Below are 18,635 nucleotides of genomic sequence, written 5' to 3'. Positions count from 1 at the left end.
ATAGAATTGATGCTTTTTAATAACAATGGAGAAAAAAAAGTATGACAATCCGGTTGGAGAAGGTATACAGCCAACAGTATCCTGCATAGTAAACTAGATTGATCAGTGTCAATAAAATGTCACACTAATATTATATGATGACTTCATGGCATTTTATGATGATTCGTGCAGGAAAGTTAGGGGTGATACCTCTAGTTTTGGACTAACTCCAACAGTTTTGGATCTTTGTTAGGATATAGATTGTCATTTGTCTAGTAATGTATGAATAAAACTCAAGACATGAAATATATTGGGTTATTTATTATGTGCATATTTGCTCAATTCAACATATCAAACATTTGAATTGTAATAAAGGAAATTCATCCAAATACACATTCTGAATACAGATGTGGACAAAAATGACCAAGAAGAACCATTTGACATAAGGTCCAGTCAATACCTAACAAATAAAATGTTGTTCGGGCGGCAGGTAGGTATTTACTCTGCCGATATGAAAAGAGTAGGAGAGAGAGTACCGCTACCCGACACACACATCAGCAGAAGAGACTGCCTAGAGTGTAGCCTGTTTGCCAGATAGCCAGTAGAGAGGATGGATGAGACACACCAATGTGAACACAGCACAGGGGGTAACCCAACTAACAATATATCATGCAATAACGGTTAGAGCAACTCCGGGAAAACTTCATAGAGGCAATAAAGAACCCAGTTATCAACGTTAGATTATTTGCAATCATTTGTATTTGTTCACAGCGAGGAGTATGTAGGTGCACAAATGTGTGTGTTTGTCCAAAACCAAAATGTCCCAAAGTCTTTTAGGCCACACGCATTAGTCCCACAATAAATCCATTCATTCAGTTCAAACTATATCCCACATTCATAGCCACAGTGCAAACATTATGGCTTAGGCCTAGATTCAATCAGACCATTATGAGCAAAACCACACGATCTGGTTTTGTTTTTATGTTGTTTTAACTGGAATGATGTGGTAAAGCCTTTTTTGCACAAAGAACATCTATATGGTCTTTCCCCTGTGTGATTCCTCATATGCACTCGCAGATGTCCAATATGACCATAGCATTTCCCACATTCATTGCAGAAATAAGGTTTCTCCCCTGTATGGGTCATCATATGCCTTTTCAAAGAAGATTCCCAATTGAACCATTTGCCACAAACATGGCACCTGTATGGTTTCTCCCGGTTGTGAGAAACCATATGCACCTTCCTCATATGCCGCTTTAGATGTCCAAACTGACGATAAAATTTGTCGCAGTCATTACAGCGAAAAGGTTTCTCCCATGTATGGGTCTTTATATGCCTTTTAAAATCCCAGTTACATTTGAAATATTTGCCACAAATATGACAAGTAAGTGTTTTATCTGATACACTGTAGCAGTCTCCATCAGGTTCTGTTTTCATCACTTCAGCTTTGTTGGTGGGTGAATCCACAATTTGGATTTGGAAAAAATGTGAGGGCAGAGATGGTTCCTGATTTTCCACAATGGTAGGAGTAAATATGAACTCTTTGGTATCAGACTCTAGCCCTTTAAGCTGCTCTCCCCTCTGACTTGTCCAGACTTCCTCATGTTCCTCTTTAATCTGTTTGGACTCTGGGTCCTCTTGCCCCAGACTGGGGCTCCACTCCTGCCCACAGTGCTGCTTAGGGGGAACCTCTTCAGAGCCCGGGAGAGAAAGCTGCTGGAGGTCTGGAGAGAAGGATAGCAAATAAAAATATGTTTTATACATATTTTCAGAAGAATTGGGACCTTATGGCCTATGGGGTTGTTTAACATTAATTCAAATCACTGACGGACCCCCTTTTAATTTTAATGAAACCTTCCATACTTGCCCATGGTAGAAGTGGTCAGAAAGTGGGCATAGTTTTTCTGAAGTTATCTATCGGGATTTCGCCTTTCGGATAGGATTAAATGCATAGGAATAGAGTGGACAAATCATTGACATAAATGGGGACTTGTTCTATTCATTCTATTTGTATGCATTTAATTGCATCCGAAATGCGAAATCCTGATAACCTTTGAAAAACTGGGCCCAGGAGATATAGGTGCTCAAAGTTCCCCAATTTTGCATACCTCACCCTACCATGAGACATCCATGTCTTCATCACTGAAAAATATATAAACGGTTGAGTCTGAAATCATTTGAAAGCTTACAAACAGGGTTGTCAAACATTTTTTATGATTTCTTGAATGATTCTTTGTTTTTTTTAATTAAAATTACTTTAACCTTTGAGGGCAATGATCTAAAAGTGGGTAAACTCATTTTCATAAATGTTGTAGTTTAGACCCTATTTCACATCATCAGAGGTGTTTTTGCTGTGCCTGTCATCGTTGAATACAGGTTGGGCGTCATTACAATCATAGAAATATACTACTACGGGTGGGTACTGCTATGGTGACCAGTGAGCTGAGATAAGGCGAGGCTTTATCTAGCAAAGACTTATAGATGACCTGGAGCCAGTGGGTTTGGCTGCGAATATGTAGTGAGGGCCAGCCAACGAGAACATACAGGTCGCAGTGCTGGGTAGTATATGGGGCTTTGATGACAAAACGGATGGCACTGTGACAGACTATATCCAGTTTGCTGAGTAGAGTGTTGTTGGAGGCTATTTTGTAAATGACATCGCCAAAGTCAAGGATCGGTAGGATAGTCAGTTTTACGAGGGTATGTTTGGCAGCATGAGCGAAGGAGGCTTTGTTGCGAAATAGGAAGCCGATTCTAGATTTAATTTTGGATTGGAGATGTTTAATGTGAGTCTGGAAGGAGAGTTTACAGTCTAACCAGACGTCTAGGTATTTGTAATTGTCCACATTTTCTAAGTCAGAACCGTCCAGAGTAGTGGCGCTAGTCGGGTGGGCGGGTGTGGGCAACAATCGGTTGAAGAGCATGCATTTGGTTTTACTAGCATTTAAAACCAGTTGGATGCCACATGAAGGAGTGTTGTATGGCATTGAAGCTCATTTGGAGGTTTGTTAACACAGTGTCCAAAGAAGGGCCAGATGTATACCGAATGGTGTCGTCTGCATAGAGGTGGATCAGAGAATCACCAGCAGCAAGAGCGACATCATTGATATATACAGAGAAAATAGTTGGCCCGAGAATTGAACCCTGTGGCACCCCCATAGAGACTGTCAGAGGTCCGGACAACAGGCTCTCCGATTTGACACACTGAACTCTATCTGAGAAGTAGTTAGTGAACCAGGCGAGGCAGTCATTTGAGAAACCAAGGCTATTGAGTCTGCCGATAAGAATGCAGTGATGTGATTGACAGAGTCGAAAGCCTTTGCCAGATCGATGAACACGGCTGCACAGTACTGTCTTATCGATGGCGGTTATGATATCATTTAGGACCTTGAGTGAGGCTGAGGTGCAACCATGATCAGCTCGGAATCCAGATTAATAATCTGTAATAATTAGTAATCACATTTTAGTATATTTACCAGCCAAAACATGACACACCAACACCTCAAATAATGTAAAATAGGGTCTAAGCTGCTACACACACATACACACTCAACAAAAATATAAAACACAACATGCAACAATTTCAAATATTTTACTGAGTCACAGTTCATTTAAGGAAATCAGTCAGTTTAAATACATTCATCAGGCCCTAATCTGTGGATTTCACGATTGGGAATACAGCTATATATCTGTTGGTCACAGATACCCTTAAAAGAAAAAGGTAGGGATGTGGATTAGAAAACCAGTCAGTGACCACCATTTCAAATACAATGCAGATGGCCTCATGCAGCACGACACCTCTCCTTCACATAGAGTTGATCTGGCTGTTGATTGTGGCCTGCGGAATGTTGTCCCACTCCTCTTCAATGCCTGTGCAAAGTTGCTAGATATTGGCAGGAACTGAAACGCGCTGTTGTACACATCGACCCAGAGTACACCAAAAATGCTCAATGGGCGACATGTCTGGTGAATATGCAGGCCATGCAAGAACTGGGACATTTCCAGCTTCCAGGAATTGTGTACAGATGCTTGCGACATGGGGCCATGCATTATTATGCTGAAAAATGAGATGGCGGCGGATGAATGGCATGACAATAGGCCTCACGATCTCTTCATGGTATTTCTGTGCATTCAAATTACCATCGATAAAATGCAATTGTGTTAGTTTTCTGCAGCTTATGCTTGGCCATACAATAACCCCATTACCACGGGGGAACTCTGTTTACAACTTTGACATCAGCAAACCACTCCCCCACACAACACCATACACATGGTCTGCGGTTGGATGCACTGCCGAATTCTCTAAAACGACATTGAGGCGGCTTATGGTAGAGAAATTAACTTTCAATTGTCTTGCAACAGCTCTGGTGGACATTCTTGCAGTCAGCATGCCAATTGCACGCTCCTTCAAAACTTACGACATCTGTGGCACTGTGTTGTGTGACAAAACTGCCCATTTTAGAGTGGCCTTTTATTGTCCCCAGCACAAGGTGCACCTATTTAATGATCATGCTGTTTAATCAGTTTCTTGATATACCATACCTGTCAGGTGGATGGAGTATCTTGGCAAAAGAAAAATGCTCACTGACAGGGATTTAAACAAATTTGTGCACAAAATTTGAGAAAAATATACTTTTTCTACATATAGAACATTTCTTGGATCTTTATTTCAGCTTATGAAACATGGGACCAAAACTTTACATGATGCGTTTATATTTGTGTTCAGTGTGCGTACTGTATGCATGTATGTATGCATTTATTTTTGCTCGTCGAACATCTCATTCCAAAATCATGTGCATTAATATGGAGTTGGTCTCGCCTTTTCTGGGAATGTTTTCCACTAGATGTTGGAACATTGCAGGCTCTTGCTTCCATTCAGCCACAAGCATCCGTGAGGTCGTGCACTGATGTTGGGCGATTAGGCCTGGCTCTCAGTCACCGTTCCAATTCATCCCAAAGGTGTTCGATGGGGTTGAGATCAGGGCTGTCGAGTTCTTCCACACCAATCTGACAAACCATTTCTGTATGGACCTTGCTTTGTGAAATGCTTTGTGCATTTCCCTTCACTGAAACTAAGGGGCCTAGCCTGAACCATGAAAAACCCAGACCATTATTCCTCCTCCACCAAACTTTACAGTTGGCACTATGCATGGGGACAGGTAGCATTGTCCTGGCATCCACCAAATCCAGATTAGTCTGCCAGATGGTGAAGTGTGATTTATCACTTCCACTGCTCCAGAGTCTAATGGTGGCGATCTTAGGCTTGTGTATAGCTGATGGGCCACGGAAACCCATTTCATGAAGCTCCTGACTAACAGTTCTTGTGCCAACGCTGCTTCCAGAGGCAGTTTGGAAGTTGGTAGTGAGTGTTGCAACCAAGTACAGACGATTTTTAAGCGCTTCAGCACTCAGCGGTCCCATTCTGTCTGTGAGTTTGTGTGGCCTATCACTTCACGTCAGAGCCGTTGTTGCTCCTAGACGTTTCCACTTCACAATAACAGCACTTACAGTTGACAGTTCTAGCAGGGCAGAAATTTGACAAACTGACTTGTTGGAAAGGTGGTATCCTATTAAGGTACCACATTGAAAGTCATTGAGCTCTTTAGTAAGGGCATTCTACTGCCAATGTTTGTCTATGGGGATTGCATGGATGTGTGCTTGATTTTATACACCTGTCAGCAATAGGTGTTGTTGAAATAGCCAAATCCACTAATTTGAAGGGGTGTCCGCATACTTTTGTATATATACACTACCGTTGAAAAGTTTTATTCAAAATTATTTTTTGAATAGATCATTAAATAGTTTGACAACCCTGTTTGTAATCTTTCAAATTATATAAAACGCAACCGTTTATCTTCATAATGTTAAAGACATGGATGACTCATTAGGGTGGGGTATGCAAAATAGGTCAACTTGAATGGCAGGTAGCCTAGTGGTTAGAGCGTTGGGCTAGTAACCAAAAGGTTGCAAGATCGAATCCCCGAGCTGACAAGGTAAAACTCTGCCCCTGAACAAGGCAGGTAAACCACTGTTCCTAGGCTGTCATTGAAAATAAGAATTTGTTCTAAACCGACTTGCCTGGTTAAATAAAGGTAAAATAAAAAATATTGATTGTTTTGTGATTCAAGTCCAAAATAAAATCACTTTCTGACCACTTCTACCATGGGCAAACATGTTTGAAAGGTTTTGTTCAAATCTACTGCAAAGGGGTGCAGCCATAACGTTTTTGAAGTCATATGGAACGACCCTTTGGTAATGCTAAGACAACTAAATATACAGTAGATATTAAGTATTTGAGTAGGGAAACTACATACACAAACATTGTCTTGGTGAGTTGACTACAGCCAAGGTATTTGAAGGAAGTAGAAGAAGGTATTGTGAGATTAAACTAGGACATGGACGGCATATACATCAACAAAATAAAATTTTCTTTAAAATTAGATCCATTTAAAACACATCTTTATTAAAACATACATTTGTTTTTAACACAGTAATGTTTGTCCCAGAAAAGACAGACTGTTGTATGCCGGTCATGTTAAAGAGCATCTGTAAAATCATCTGCCTCCCAACCTGCAGAGGATAAGAGTTTGCAGGAAGGAAACAGAAACGCATGATCAATTTAGATGGGGATTAACTGGGAATGTGATCATCCCCAGGTTCAAAATGTTAGATTCAATGGTCAATTTTAACACACCATATTCTAGAATACAGCTGTACAACTTTTATTCATAAAAGTTTGAGACTGTTTACAAATCCTAAATATCTTCACCAAAAACAACAAATGTGATAATGTAATAATGTTCTGCAAGTCCATTAGTCAACTCATACTGATCCAAATGACACGTTCATGTTTCCTCCCTCTGGTGAATAAGATGTTTCTCATTTACTTTTCAAGATATTCTAATCCAATCTTTCCAAACCATTTTCTGAAGTCCTTGCACTGATGTGGATTGCACGCGTTTGAATTCGTTGCTGGAGCATTAAAATGTGGCCACAAAATACATTTTCACCTCTGTGTAAATCATGTTAAAAAAAAATGTTCCACTCCAGTTGAAGCATTTGCTGCATTAATTGCTCCTGTGTGATTCCTCATATGTCGTAACAGGTTCCTCTTCTGCCTGAAGGATTTAACACATTCCTTGCACTGATACGGTCCATCCCTAGTCTCACGACTGTTACCAGCGCACAAACGAGATTTGGTTTTGGACGTCCCTGGGATTATATTACTCCCCTGCGTGTGAGTGATTTTATGTGATTTTAATTGGGATGCTGTGATGAAGTATTCTCCACACAAAAAGCATCTGTATGATCTCTCCCCTGTATGTCCCCTCATATGCACTGTCAGATTTCCTATCTGACTATAGCATTTGCCACATTCAGTGCAGCAATAAGGTTTTTCGCCAGTATGAGCCCTCATATGCCTTTCCAGACCAGATTTACAGTCAAAACATTTACCACAAACATGACAAGAAGAGTTTTCACCAATGTGACATGGTTTCATCTTGATCTCTTTTGTTGTAATGGTGGGTGAGACCACAATTTGCATTTGGAAAAGATGTGAGGTCTGAGGTGGTTCCAGATTTTCCAAAGAGGGAGTGAATATTAACTCTTTGGTATCAGGCTCTAGCTCTTTAAACTGTTCTCCCCCCTGACTGGTCCAGACTTCATGTTCCTCTTTAACCTGTGAGGGCTCTGGGTCCTCTTGCTTCAGACTGGGGCTCCACTCCTGCTGCTCAGGAGAAACCTCATCTGGGAGATAGAGCTGATGTAGGTCTGGAGAAAAGGAAAGAAGACTCTTTCAAAAACGATTAACTCCTTAACCATTGCCTTACATGGTTAGTTGGTACACTTATGTTCAATTTACACTGAGTGTACAACACATTAAGAACACCTACCTAATATTGAGTTGCACCCCCCCCCTTTTGCCCTCAGAACAGACTCAATTTGTTTGGGCATGGACTCTACAAGGTGTCGAAAGCGTTCCACAGGGATGTTGGATCATGTTGACGTCAATGCTTCCCACAGTTGTGTCAAGTTGGCTGGATGTCCTTTGGGCGGTGGACCATTCTTGGTACACACAGGAAACTGTTGAGTGTGAAAAACCCAGCAGTGTTACAGTTTGACACAAACCGGTACGCCTGACACCTACTACCATACCCCATTCAAAGGCACTTAAATCTTTTGTCGTGCCCACTCACCCTCTGAATGGCACACATACACAATCCATGTCTCAATTGCCTCAAGGCGTCTCTAACCAGTGTCCTCCACTTCATCTACACTCATTGATGGCACTTGTTAAATCCACTTCAATAAGGGATCATAGCTTTCACCTGGTCAGTCTACAGTGCATTTGGAAAGTATTCAGACACCTTGACTTTCATCCCATTTTGTTACATTACAGACTTACTCTAAAATGGATAAACAAAATGTTTTCCCTCAATCATCACACAATACCCCATAATGACAAAGCGAAAACTGTTTTTGATTTTTCTGCAAATAAAAAAATAAAAAAAACTGAAATACCTTATTTACATAAGAATTCAGACCCTTTGTTATGAGACTCAGAATTGAGCTCAGGTGCATCCTGTTTCCATTGCTCATCCTTGATATGTTTCTACAACTTGATTGGAGTCCAACTGTGGTAAATTCAAATGATTGTACATGATTTGGACCTGTCTATATAAGGTCCCACAGTTGACAGTGCATGTTAGAGTAAAAACCAAAGACTTGAGGTCAAAGGAATTGTCTGTAGAGCTCCGAGACAAGATTGTGTCAAGGCACAGATCTGGGGAAGGGTACAAAAACATTTCTGCAGCATTGAAGGTCCCCAAAAACACAGTAGCCTCCATTCTTAAATGGATGAAGTTTGGAACCACTAAGACTCTTCCTAGAGCTGGCTGTCCAACCAAACTGAGCAATCATGGAAGGGCCTTGGTCAGGGAGGTGAGCAAGAACCCAATGGTCACTCAGAGCTCCTCTGTGGAGATGGGGGAACCTTCCAGAAGAACAACCATCTCTGCAGCACTCTACCAATCAGGACTTTATGGTAGAGTGGCCAGACGGAAGCCACTCCTCAGTAAACGGCACAAAAGCCCACTGGAGTAGGCAAAAGGGCACATAAAGGACTCAGACCATGAGAAACAAGATTCTCTAGTCTGATGAAACCAAGATAGAATGCTTTGGGCTGAATGACAAGCATTACATCTGGAGGAAACCAGGCAACATCCCTATGGTAAAGCCTGGTGGTGGCAGCATCATGCTGTGGGGTTGTTTTTCAGCAGCAGGGACTGGGAGACTAGTCAGGATCGAGGGAAAGATGAATGGAGCAAAGTACAGAGATCTTCAAACTGGGGCGAAGGTTCACCTTCCAACAAGACAATGAACCTACGCGCACAGCCATGCCAACACAATGCAGGAATGGCTTCGGGACAAGTCTCTGTATGTCCTTGAGTGGCCCAGCCAGAGCACGGACTTGAACCTGATCTAACATCTCTGGAAAGACCTGAAAATAGCTGTGCAGCGACACTCTCCATCTAACCTGACAGAGCTTGAGAGCATCTGCAGAGAAGAATGGGAGAAACTCCCCAAAGACAGGTGTGCCAAGCTTGTAGCATCATAATTATAATTGTAATTGCTGCCAAAGGTGCTTCAACAAAGTACTGAGTAAAGGGTCTGAATAGTTAAGTATTTAATCCAATTTCAAATAAGGCTGTAACGTAACAAAATGTGGATAAAGTCAAGGGGTCTGAATACTTTCCGAATGCACTATGTCATGGAAAGAGCAGGTGGTCTTAATGTTTTGTAAACTCAGTGTATATTGGATAAACGCTTGGCAGTGAAGTACTGTCGCTTATGTGCATTTGAGTTTGGAGCAGTCTAACCGGATGCCTTTTTATCGGTTTCTCCCAAAGAATCTGAAAGAATCAGACGCCTGACCTGCTATCATGCTACACTAAAAACGTCAAATTCCTATGATTTACGATGTTAAATAACACTAATATTTGAATGAACATTGTGAACTAATGTTTCATTTCGTCGCTAGGAAGGAACGTGAAAATAGCTTAGAAAATCTGTTGGGGATCAAGTCTACCTCAAAACCCACAATATAGGCCTTATGGTCTTTCTGGGCAGGGCCACAGGCCAGCTGTCACCAGCCTAGATGGCGGCTGAATGATGGCTAGCTAACATTGTTTAACGTTTGGATGCTGAAAGTAAACGAAAAAGTAATGTCATTTTTTTTATGTTCCCGGATGCAGGCACCCATAGCTAGCTATGTTGCCTACAGTTAGCCAAACTGTAGGCAACTTTAGGTCAGTTAAGATCACCACTTTATTTGAACAATGTGTAATGTCAGAATAAGAGAATTATTTATTTCAGCTTATACTTCTTTCATCACATTCCCAGAGGTCAGAAGTTTACATACACACAATTAGTATTTGGTAGCATTGCCTTTAAATTCTTTAACTTGGTTCAAACGTTTCAGGTAGCCTTCCACAAGCTTCCTACAATAAGTTGGGTGAATTTTGACCCATTCCTCCTGACAGAGCTGGTGTAACGGAGTCAGGTTTGTAGGCCTCCTTGCTCACACACGCATTTTCAGTTCTACCCACACATTTTCTATAGGATTGAGGTCAGGGCCTTGTGATGGCCACTCCAATACCTTGATTTTGTTGCCATTTTGCCACAACTTTGGATGTATGCTTGGGGTCATTGTCCATTTGGAAGACCCATTTGCGACCAAGCTTTAACTTCCTGACTGATGTCTTGAGATGTTGCTTCAATATATCCACATAATTGTCCTGCCTCATGACCCCATCTATTTTGGGAAGTGCACCAGTCCCTCCTGCAGCAAAGCACACCCAAAACATGATGCTGCCACCCCCATGCTTCACAGTTGGGATGGTGTTCTTCGGCTTGCAAATCTCCCCCTTTTTCCTCCAAACATAACAATGGTCATTATGGCCAAACAGTTGTATTTTTGTTTCATCAGACCAGAGAACATTTCTCCAAAAAGTACGATCTTTGTCCCCATATGCAGTTGCAAACCGTAGTCTGGCATTTTTATGGTGGGTTTGGAGAAGTGGCTTCTTCCTTGCTGAGCAGCCTTTCCGGTTATGTCGATATAGGACTCGTTTTACTGTGGATATAGATACTTTTGTACCCCTTTCCTCCAGCATCTTCACAAGGTTTGTTGCTGTTATGGGATTGATTTGCACTTTTCGCACCAAAGTACGTTCATCTCTAGGAGACAGAACGCGTCTCCTTCCTGAGCGGTATGACGGCTGCGCGGTCCCATGGTGTTTATACTTGCGTACTATCTTTTGTACAGATGAAAGTGGTACCTTCAGGCATTTGGAAATTGCTCTCAAGGATGAAACAGACTTGTGGAGGCCTACAATTTATTTTGAGGTCTTGACTGATTTCTTTTGATTTTCCCATGATGTCAAGCAGAGGCACTGAGTTTGAAGGTAGGCCTTGAAATACATCCACAGGTACACCTCCAAATGACTCAAATGATGTCAAATAGCCTATCAGAAGCTTCTAAAGCCATGACATAATTTTCCGGAATTTTCTGTTTAAAGGCACAGTCAACTTAGTAAACTTCTGACCCACTGAAATTGTGATACAGTGAATTATAAGTGAAATAATCTGTCTGTAAACAATTGGAATTGGATTGGAAAAATTACTTGTGTCATGCACAAAGTAGATGTCCTAACCGACTTGCCAAAACTATAGTTTGTTAACAAGAAATGTGTGGAGTGGTTCAAAAACGAGTTTAATGACTCCAACCTAAGTGTATGTGAACTTCCAACTTCAACTGTAGCTACCTACTTATTATTATTTTCTGACAATTTGGAACACTGTAAACACCAAATAAATGATGAGTAATACCAGAGGCTGTCCTAACAAACAAAAAAGTGTTAAACCTTTATTACACCACAGCAAAGATTAAAAACAGACACATTTTTTTAATCAGATGTTGTGGTTGCTTGAGGCTTGGTGCTCACGGAATCAGTAGCCAATTAAACAAACACTCAAACAGGCAACACAAGCAGGATCGGTCTTATTTCTGTAGCTAGATATACAGTGCATTCGCTAAGAATTTAGACCCCTTGACTTTTTCCACATTGTTACATTACAGCATTATTCTAAAATTGAGTAAATAGTCTCCCCCCACAATCAATCTACACACAATACCCCATAATGACAAAGCAAAAACTGTTTTTTAGAAATGTTGGCAAATGACTAGTATCAATCAACTCAAGAGACTTAAAACCATTTTGCAATGACAAAACATAGCTAGTCCAATAACTTTTCACAGACTTCCTTTGGCAGACCCAGAATTACTGAGGCTTTGGCTAGTTGTTATGCAAAGACGCATAAACACTCCCATCCACAGACTTTATGCGTTGGCCCTACTTGTTTGTAGCGAGCCCTTCTCTGATGACGACTTCTGTAAACCACCAACAAGAAAAATGATTGGTAAAAACACATTAAGAAAACAGCTTTACCAACCATTGAAGGATGTCGCTGCGCCTGACTAGGACCAGCAGAAATTGAGATGAGATATGCAATAAAGTTAGCTAGCATTACTGATGAAAGGGGGGGACACTGAATCTGTTTTTATTTTGTTTATGTTAGCTAAAGGTTTGCTTGATACCTAGCCAGCCTCACAAGTGTGTGTTTTTATATAAAGTAAACATCTAGCTATTTTCATGTTGTGCTTCGCAAATATTGTTATATCATTCTGCAAAACACAATTTGCCAATGTTAGATTACTTAGGCAGTTTTCACATATGATTCAGATCCTGTAGCTTTTGTTTGATTGGCTAGGTCTACCTATAGTTAGGACTATAAAGCATGAGTGAAACGCAATATCATACCCAGGTGAGTCACGTGGAACTTTTTGTCTGATGTAAACTATCTAGCTAGCTTACAACATGTAGAATGTGCGTCTCACATCACATCCTGAAACAGTTATGTATAGGTCTTGTGAAAGCACAACATTTTCTGTATAAAATGTCACCAATGCTCCCTGGAACCGAATTTCAAATGTGAAAACACCCCTACATTGAACATGAGCTGGAGGTAGACACAAAGCCACTGTATTGAGTAATGACATGGTTCTATTATTGGGTAGGCTAATACATAGTGTGGGATCCTGGCTAGGGTGGATCCAGTTCTATTTATCCATGATATGCAGGCTCATGTCAGTGGCAGCACAGAAATGAGTGGATTGCCCATGGCTGCTGAGATATCCAGTTTACCAAAATCAACTACTCACCTAGCAAAAGCCAACCTGGAACAACTGCATCAGAATCTGTAGATATCACAGAACTGAGATTGCTGCTCTCCAGTCCACAGCAGGCAAACCCACGCACGACGCGTTCCACCTCAGGGATCTACCATGCGTTACCCTTACCACCTGGGCAAGTGCAATAATAAATATTTTTTTTATATATAGTTAACAGAAATAATACTGCTTATCAAAACAGTTATCAATAATGCTTTCACTTATATGTATAAATGACTGATTTGGCATTGTCTTTTTTTTGTCACAAGAAACCTCAAGTGGGGATTTTTCAAGGCTATGTTACATGTATTGTAAGGACTATTTGATCTTCTATACATTTGCAGTATAAACAAAATAAATATTAATGCAAAAAGGAGAATAGAAAGGGGAGGAAAAGGTATTGAGCCAACGGTGGATGGCTGTTCAAAAGGATACTGAAAGCACTAATCTCCCTCCTTGAATCCAGTGTAGACACCGGTGGGTGAGGGGTACTTGTCGCGGATGGTGACAACACAACTGGGTAACACTCGTCTCTAACCACATCCAAGTCGTTCGCTTTTCAATTCCCATTCCAAGACCACTCTGTAAGCCACAAGTCTATATTGCCTAAAAAAAAAATGTTTAAAAAAAAAAACATCAGCTCGCTGTGCGGAAGCAGAATAACACTAGGTTGATCTACTGATGACCATATGGGTGACTCATGACAAATAGCCTATAATACTGTGAAGTCTATTTATCACACACAAACTACCTGTACTTACTTTATTGACAGCTGGCCATTAGGTCCCTATGGCCAAGGTCTCTTCTTCCAGTTCATTTTCAGTACACGGAAAAACATTTCTACAACTGCTGGGTTTATACGGGTTGGAAAAGTAATTGTCAATGATTACACAGTGTGGTGGGCTCGCGGGACAACCTTATCTCGTCACCGGACAATTCTAGATTTTCCAAGGCTGGCATAAGCAGGTCCCAATCCGCACAGCAAAGACACTCGTCTTCAGTGAGCTTCACTTAGCATTGCAGGCACACCACCAGTTCCCAGATGGTGAGTCGAGCCTCAGCTGCTAGTTGAATATCTGCCTGAGCCCCTCTGCTCCGTCTCTCTCCCTCATCCCCGATCTGTTAAAGATCCTCGTCTGTGTATTCCGATTCAAATAAATAAGCCTCGCCTCCTTGTATTCGTAGTCAGACAAGTTGGTAGCGTAGTAGTTTGAAATAAAAAATGATTAGCTTGATTGGTAGATTAGAAGCTCTGTAATTACAGTAGGGCTGGGCGATATATCAAATTAATTTGAATGTATGTTTTTTGTGTATTGATCTAAATGCATGTAACCCAATTTTTTTATTCGTTTTAAATGTGCGTTCCGTCTCTTTTTAGTGTAGTCTCCTTCGCTCCTCCTATGCTGTGTGCACTTTCCCACTCGCACAGACATCAAGACCCTCCCCCTGCCACTCACAACAAAGATGAAAGATTCACTTCTGACAAGAAGCAGTTTAACTCACTATTTGAGGTTTGATTCAACAGAATCAGTCAATTTGACACTGAAACGCTTAAGAGACATTCTTTTAATGTAATAGATAAGAACTTACCCTTTTTATGTCCCAACTCACAAAATGTAGGACAGAGCAGACCCAACAAAAACTAGAGTATCAATGAACATGTAGAAAATGTATGCTCAGTTTGTCGTGCTCTGAATTGTGATACCGCTAGCAGTATTTTAGCCACAGACTTATGTGCTAGCTGTCTGTTTTATAAATGTGCAATGATCATAAAAATATGCATTTATATAAGGAATTGGCAACTCGTTCCCATTCTGAGAAATAAGCATGTTCTTATCCACATCTAAACAAAGTGAACAGGCTGCTGTTCAAAGAGTTGGAGATGGACAGGAGGGTCTGTTCATAACAGTTCAACTGTTCTACCTTGTTAGCAAACAAATAGATCCAAGATGGCTAGACTTGATATGTAAAGATTCGCTGGCTATTCACTACCACGTGGCCTTGTACTTAAGAGATTGTGTATGAGACCCGTGTTCAGTTTCTATAATGCCTGCTACAAGAAGTCTGTCATTATTAGTGAATGTGCATGGTTCTGGTAACATTTGTAACAAAAAAGGGGCATTTTCATACACAGACTTGAAAGCCAGATTAGTGATTATTGCAAAAAAGCAGGTTAAACTACTTTGATAAAATAATGAAATTATTAGTGGGTCATATGGTTGTCAAAGGCTTCTATTTAGCCCAGGTATAATTTCCCATTCCCTGAATTCATTTGATTATTCCTGACTGTTTGAAATGCAGTGTATTGACCTTTATTTGTACAAAGCTTTTTGATATCATGAATCGGCCATAAATCTGAAAGAAATCAAGATGAGTTTTAGGCCTTCTTGCCCAGCCCTAGTTTACAGTTGACACGTTGTGGACCTGGCTAGTATGCTTCTGATCAAATTTACACGCTGGAAAATATCATTTGAGTTGAACAAAATGGATTATAACCTTGCAGATCAAGTAAGGTTTGACACAATTTAATGTGTACAACATTAAAGACCTGCAGAATGAAACTAATTAAGTAAATTTCTTCATTTTGGGACCTTCTATAACCGGGCTTTCCAAACCTGTTCCTGGAGTGCTAGCATCTTGTAGGTTCACTACAAACCTAATATAGTACACCTGATTCTAATAATTAGCTGGTTGATAAGCTGAACCAGGCTAGTTCCAACTGGAGTGTAAGGTCTCCAGTTACAGGGTTGGAGACCCTTGTTCTACAACATTGCATTTACATAATATATACAGATTAGGGTCCTAAATAGTGAAATTCTCCTTTAAGGTGTTTGTAATAGAATAAACGTGGCAAAAACAAATGCAGGTATGAATAAATGCATTTATATTGCTTCCAAAATATTATTTTTACAATATGGGGGAGTTCCAAGATGGAGGCGATGTGGCTTCAAAACATCACACCATGTCAGTCATCCAGCATAAACCATTCGATGCACATGCGTTGACCCATGTTAGTTACGACTTTGAGAGTATTCACAAACCCCAGGTAGGAGATGACCTACTACGAATAATTTTCCTTCCATGTGAGCAAAAGACGTTAAATACGTATTTTTGGTTGAAAAGACGTATTCGCAACGTCTTGTGCTCACCAAATCCCTCCCTTCCATAAAGTAGGTAATCAGTGATCTGCAAATCTCTGGATAGCTCAGAAAGGTTTAGAACTGCATCTATTGTTTGGGAAACTCAGTGAAGCCTTGCCCACCATAGAAGAAACGGTTGGCCGTGGCCTAAAACATAGATCCTATTAAATTACTGATAGTATTCTAATTCCATGTTACACGTTTCAAATCGTGACTCTGCACAGTAGTTGCTACAAACCTGCTCGATGTAATTTTATCTCTGGATTGAAAACCAAATCCAGCAGCCGCCGTAAACGCTTGATCTCCTCCTTCGAACTGGAAATTTCGTTCTCGTAATCTGTTATGGTTTTTTCCACTTCCACATATATCTCCACAGCAGCCGCGGTTAGTCGCTTGGTAAGAAACACATTCAACAACTGTAGTTTGGACATTTTGCAGGAGGTAAAGTAAAAGTCGGACAGCCCGAAAAGACTAACTAACATTACTAGGCAAGATATGATGGAACCCAAATGTATCCACGTGAACTCAAAATGAGCCGCAAACATCGTCATGTGATCAAAATAGGAGGTGTGGTTGTTCCTAGTTACCACAGCCACAATGGCAAAATTGGCTATGTAAACATGAATGAAAAAAAATATATATATATTTGGTCTTAATTTAAGGTTGGACATAAGGTTAACAGTATGGTTAGGGTTAGGTTTAAAATATGATTTTATGAAGATAAATGCAGAAAGCCAGGTTGAGTGGAAGGGCCTGAGATATTTGATTATTAACCTTCAAGGTTCCCCATGAAAAGACAAAATAATTTGTGTTTGATAGTGACAACAATGGGGACACCTTTTCTACTTATGGTGGTATTATATGGTACCATCAATTCAGTATGTATCTCCTTTCATTATCTTTCATGCATTTACATTCACATCTAAGCTCGTTAACCCATGCAAGGCTGCCGGGCCAGAAGGCACCCCTAGCCATGTCCTCGGAGCATATGTAAACCAGCTTGCTGGAGTGTTTAGAGACATATTCAATCTCTCCTTATCCCAGTCTGTTGTCCCCACTCGCTTCAAGATGTCACCACGGGGCCCGGTGGTGGCATACATCCCCCGGTATTTTTTATTTTTGGGGGGGCCCACCAAGATTTACATGCTAAAATCGCCACTGGCTATAGCCATGGTGTGATCCATGTTGTATAACCTCTATATGGTTTCTCTATAGACCTGGAGGTGCAATGGATGCACGGAGAGAAGGGCCAGGGCATTGAACAGTTCTACATCCCCCATGGTGTGGCAGTAGATAACTATCTAATTAATCAAAATAGGTACTGCAATTCTCAAATAAACCATAAGGTGGGAGCACGACCACAAATGACAGTTTCTGATGTTTCCTTGAGATTTACTTTGTGAATGTGCTATCTAGTGGAAAGCAGATTTCAGACTCTTGCTACTGACAATAGAGTGCTAATCTATCTAATTTACATATTTCACGAGATATCAATTACCTTGAAATGGTATGCCATTGCCTGAAATGTCATGTAAAAGGCTTAAAAAATGTAAAAGAAAACTTGCTGCATGCAAGATTCAAACTCGTGAAGTAAGTATCACGAGTCAAGTGAGCAAGTTAACTACGGTACAAATGATTATCTTTACACTAATGTGCAGGTGACTTAAATTACTGGCACTTTCAAGAGGGCACGGTTAGCCGCTCTGCCTTCTCACACAAGTGAAGGGCTTGTTGAGGTACACTGAACAAAAATATAAACGCAACATGTAAAGCGTCATGGGACCAAGCGTATTTCTCTCAAATTTTGTGCACAAATACGTTTCTATTAGTGAGCACAACACAATACCACAGATGTCTCAAGTTTTGAGGGAGTGTGCAATTGGTATGCTGACTGCAGGAATGGCCACCAGAGCTGTTGCCAGAGAAGGGAATGTTCATTTCTCTACCATAAGCCACCTCCGTTGTTTTAGAGAATTTGGCAGTATGTCAAACCGGCCTCACAACCGTAGACCACGTGTTTGGCGTTGTGTGGACGAGTGGTTTCAGTGCCCCGTGGTGATGGTGGGGTTATAGTATGGGCCAGCATGAGCTATGAACAATGAACACAATTGCATTTTATCGATGGCAATTTGAATGCACAGAGATACCGTGACGAGATTGTTGTGCCATTCATCCGCAGCCTTCGACTCATGTTTGAGCATGATAATGCACAGCCCCATGTC

General features: G+C 40.9%; 1 protein-coding gene across 7 annotated transcripts; it reads right to left on the bottom strand.

The window, feature by feature from the left end:
• Positions 1 to 267: 267 nt before the first annotated feature.
• LOC129820211 (zinc finger protein 83-like) lies at positions 268 to 16,983 on the bottom strand. 7 transcript variants are annotated; one of them, XR_008754166.1, is made up of 4 exons: positions 16,652 to 16,983; positions 13,265 to 13,879; positions 7,875 to 12,433; positions 6,422 to 7,752 (listed from the first exon to the last, which is right to left on the bottom strand). XR_008754166.1 is itself a non-coding variant. In XM_055877217.1 (2 exons), exons 1-2 carry the CDS (start codon positions 16,962 to 16,964, stop codon positions 895 to 897), a joined length of 1,122 nt encoding a protein of 373 aa, XP_055733192.1. In that variant the 5' UTR covers positions 16,965 to 16,983; the 3' UTR covers positions 268 to 894. The 7 variants fall into 7 exon arrangements, 2 of the variants coding, with proteins under 2 accessions (XP_055733192.1, XP_055733202.1); XR_008754169.1 differs by having other exon boundaries at positions 7,875 to 8,064; positions 16,652 to 16,981; XR_008754164.1 differs by having other exon boundaries at positions 7,875 to 13,879.
• Positions 16,984 to 18,635: the final 1,652 nt, after the last annotated feature.

The sequence above is a fragment of the Salvelinus fontinalis genome, chromosome 2 (assembly GCF_029448725.1).
Source record: "Salvelinus fontinalis isolate EN_2023a chromosome 2, ASM2944872v1, whole genome shotgun sequence".
Classification (NCBI taxonomy): Eukaryota; Metazoa; Chordata; class Actinopteri; order Salmoniformes; family Salmonidae; genus Salvelinus; species Salvelinus fontinalis.
Note: the sequence above shows the minus strand (reverse complement) of the source record. Positions and strands in the feature narration are given on the sequence as shown.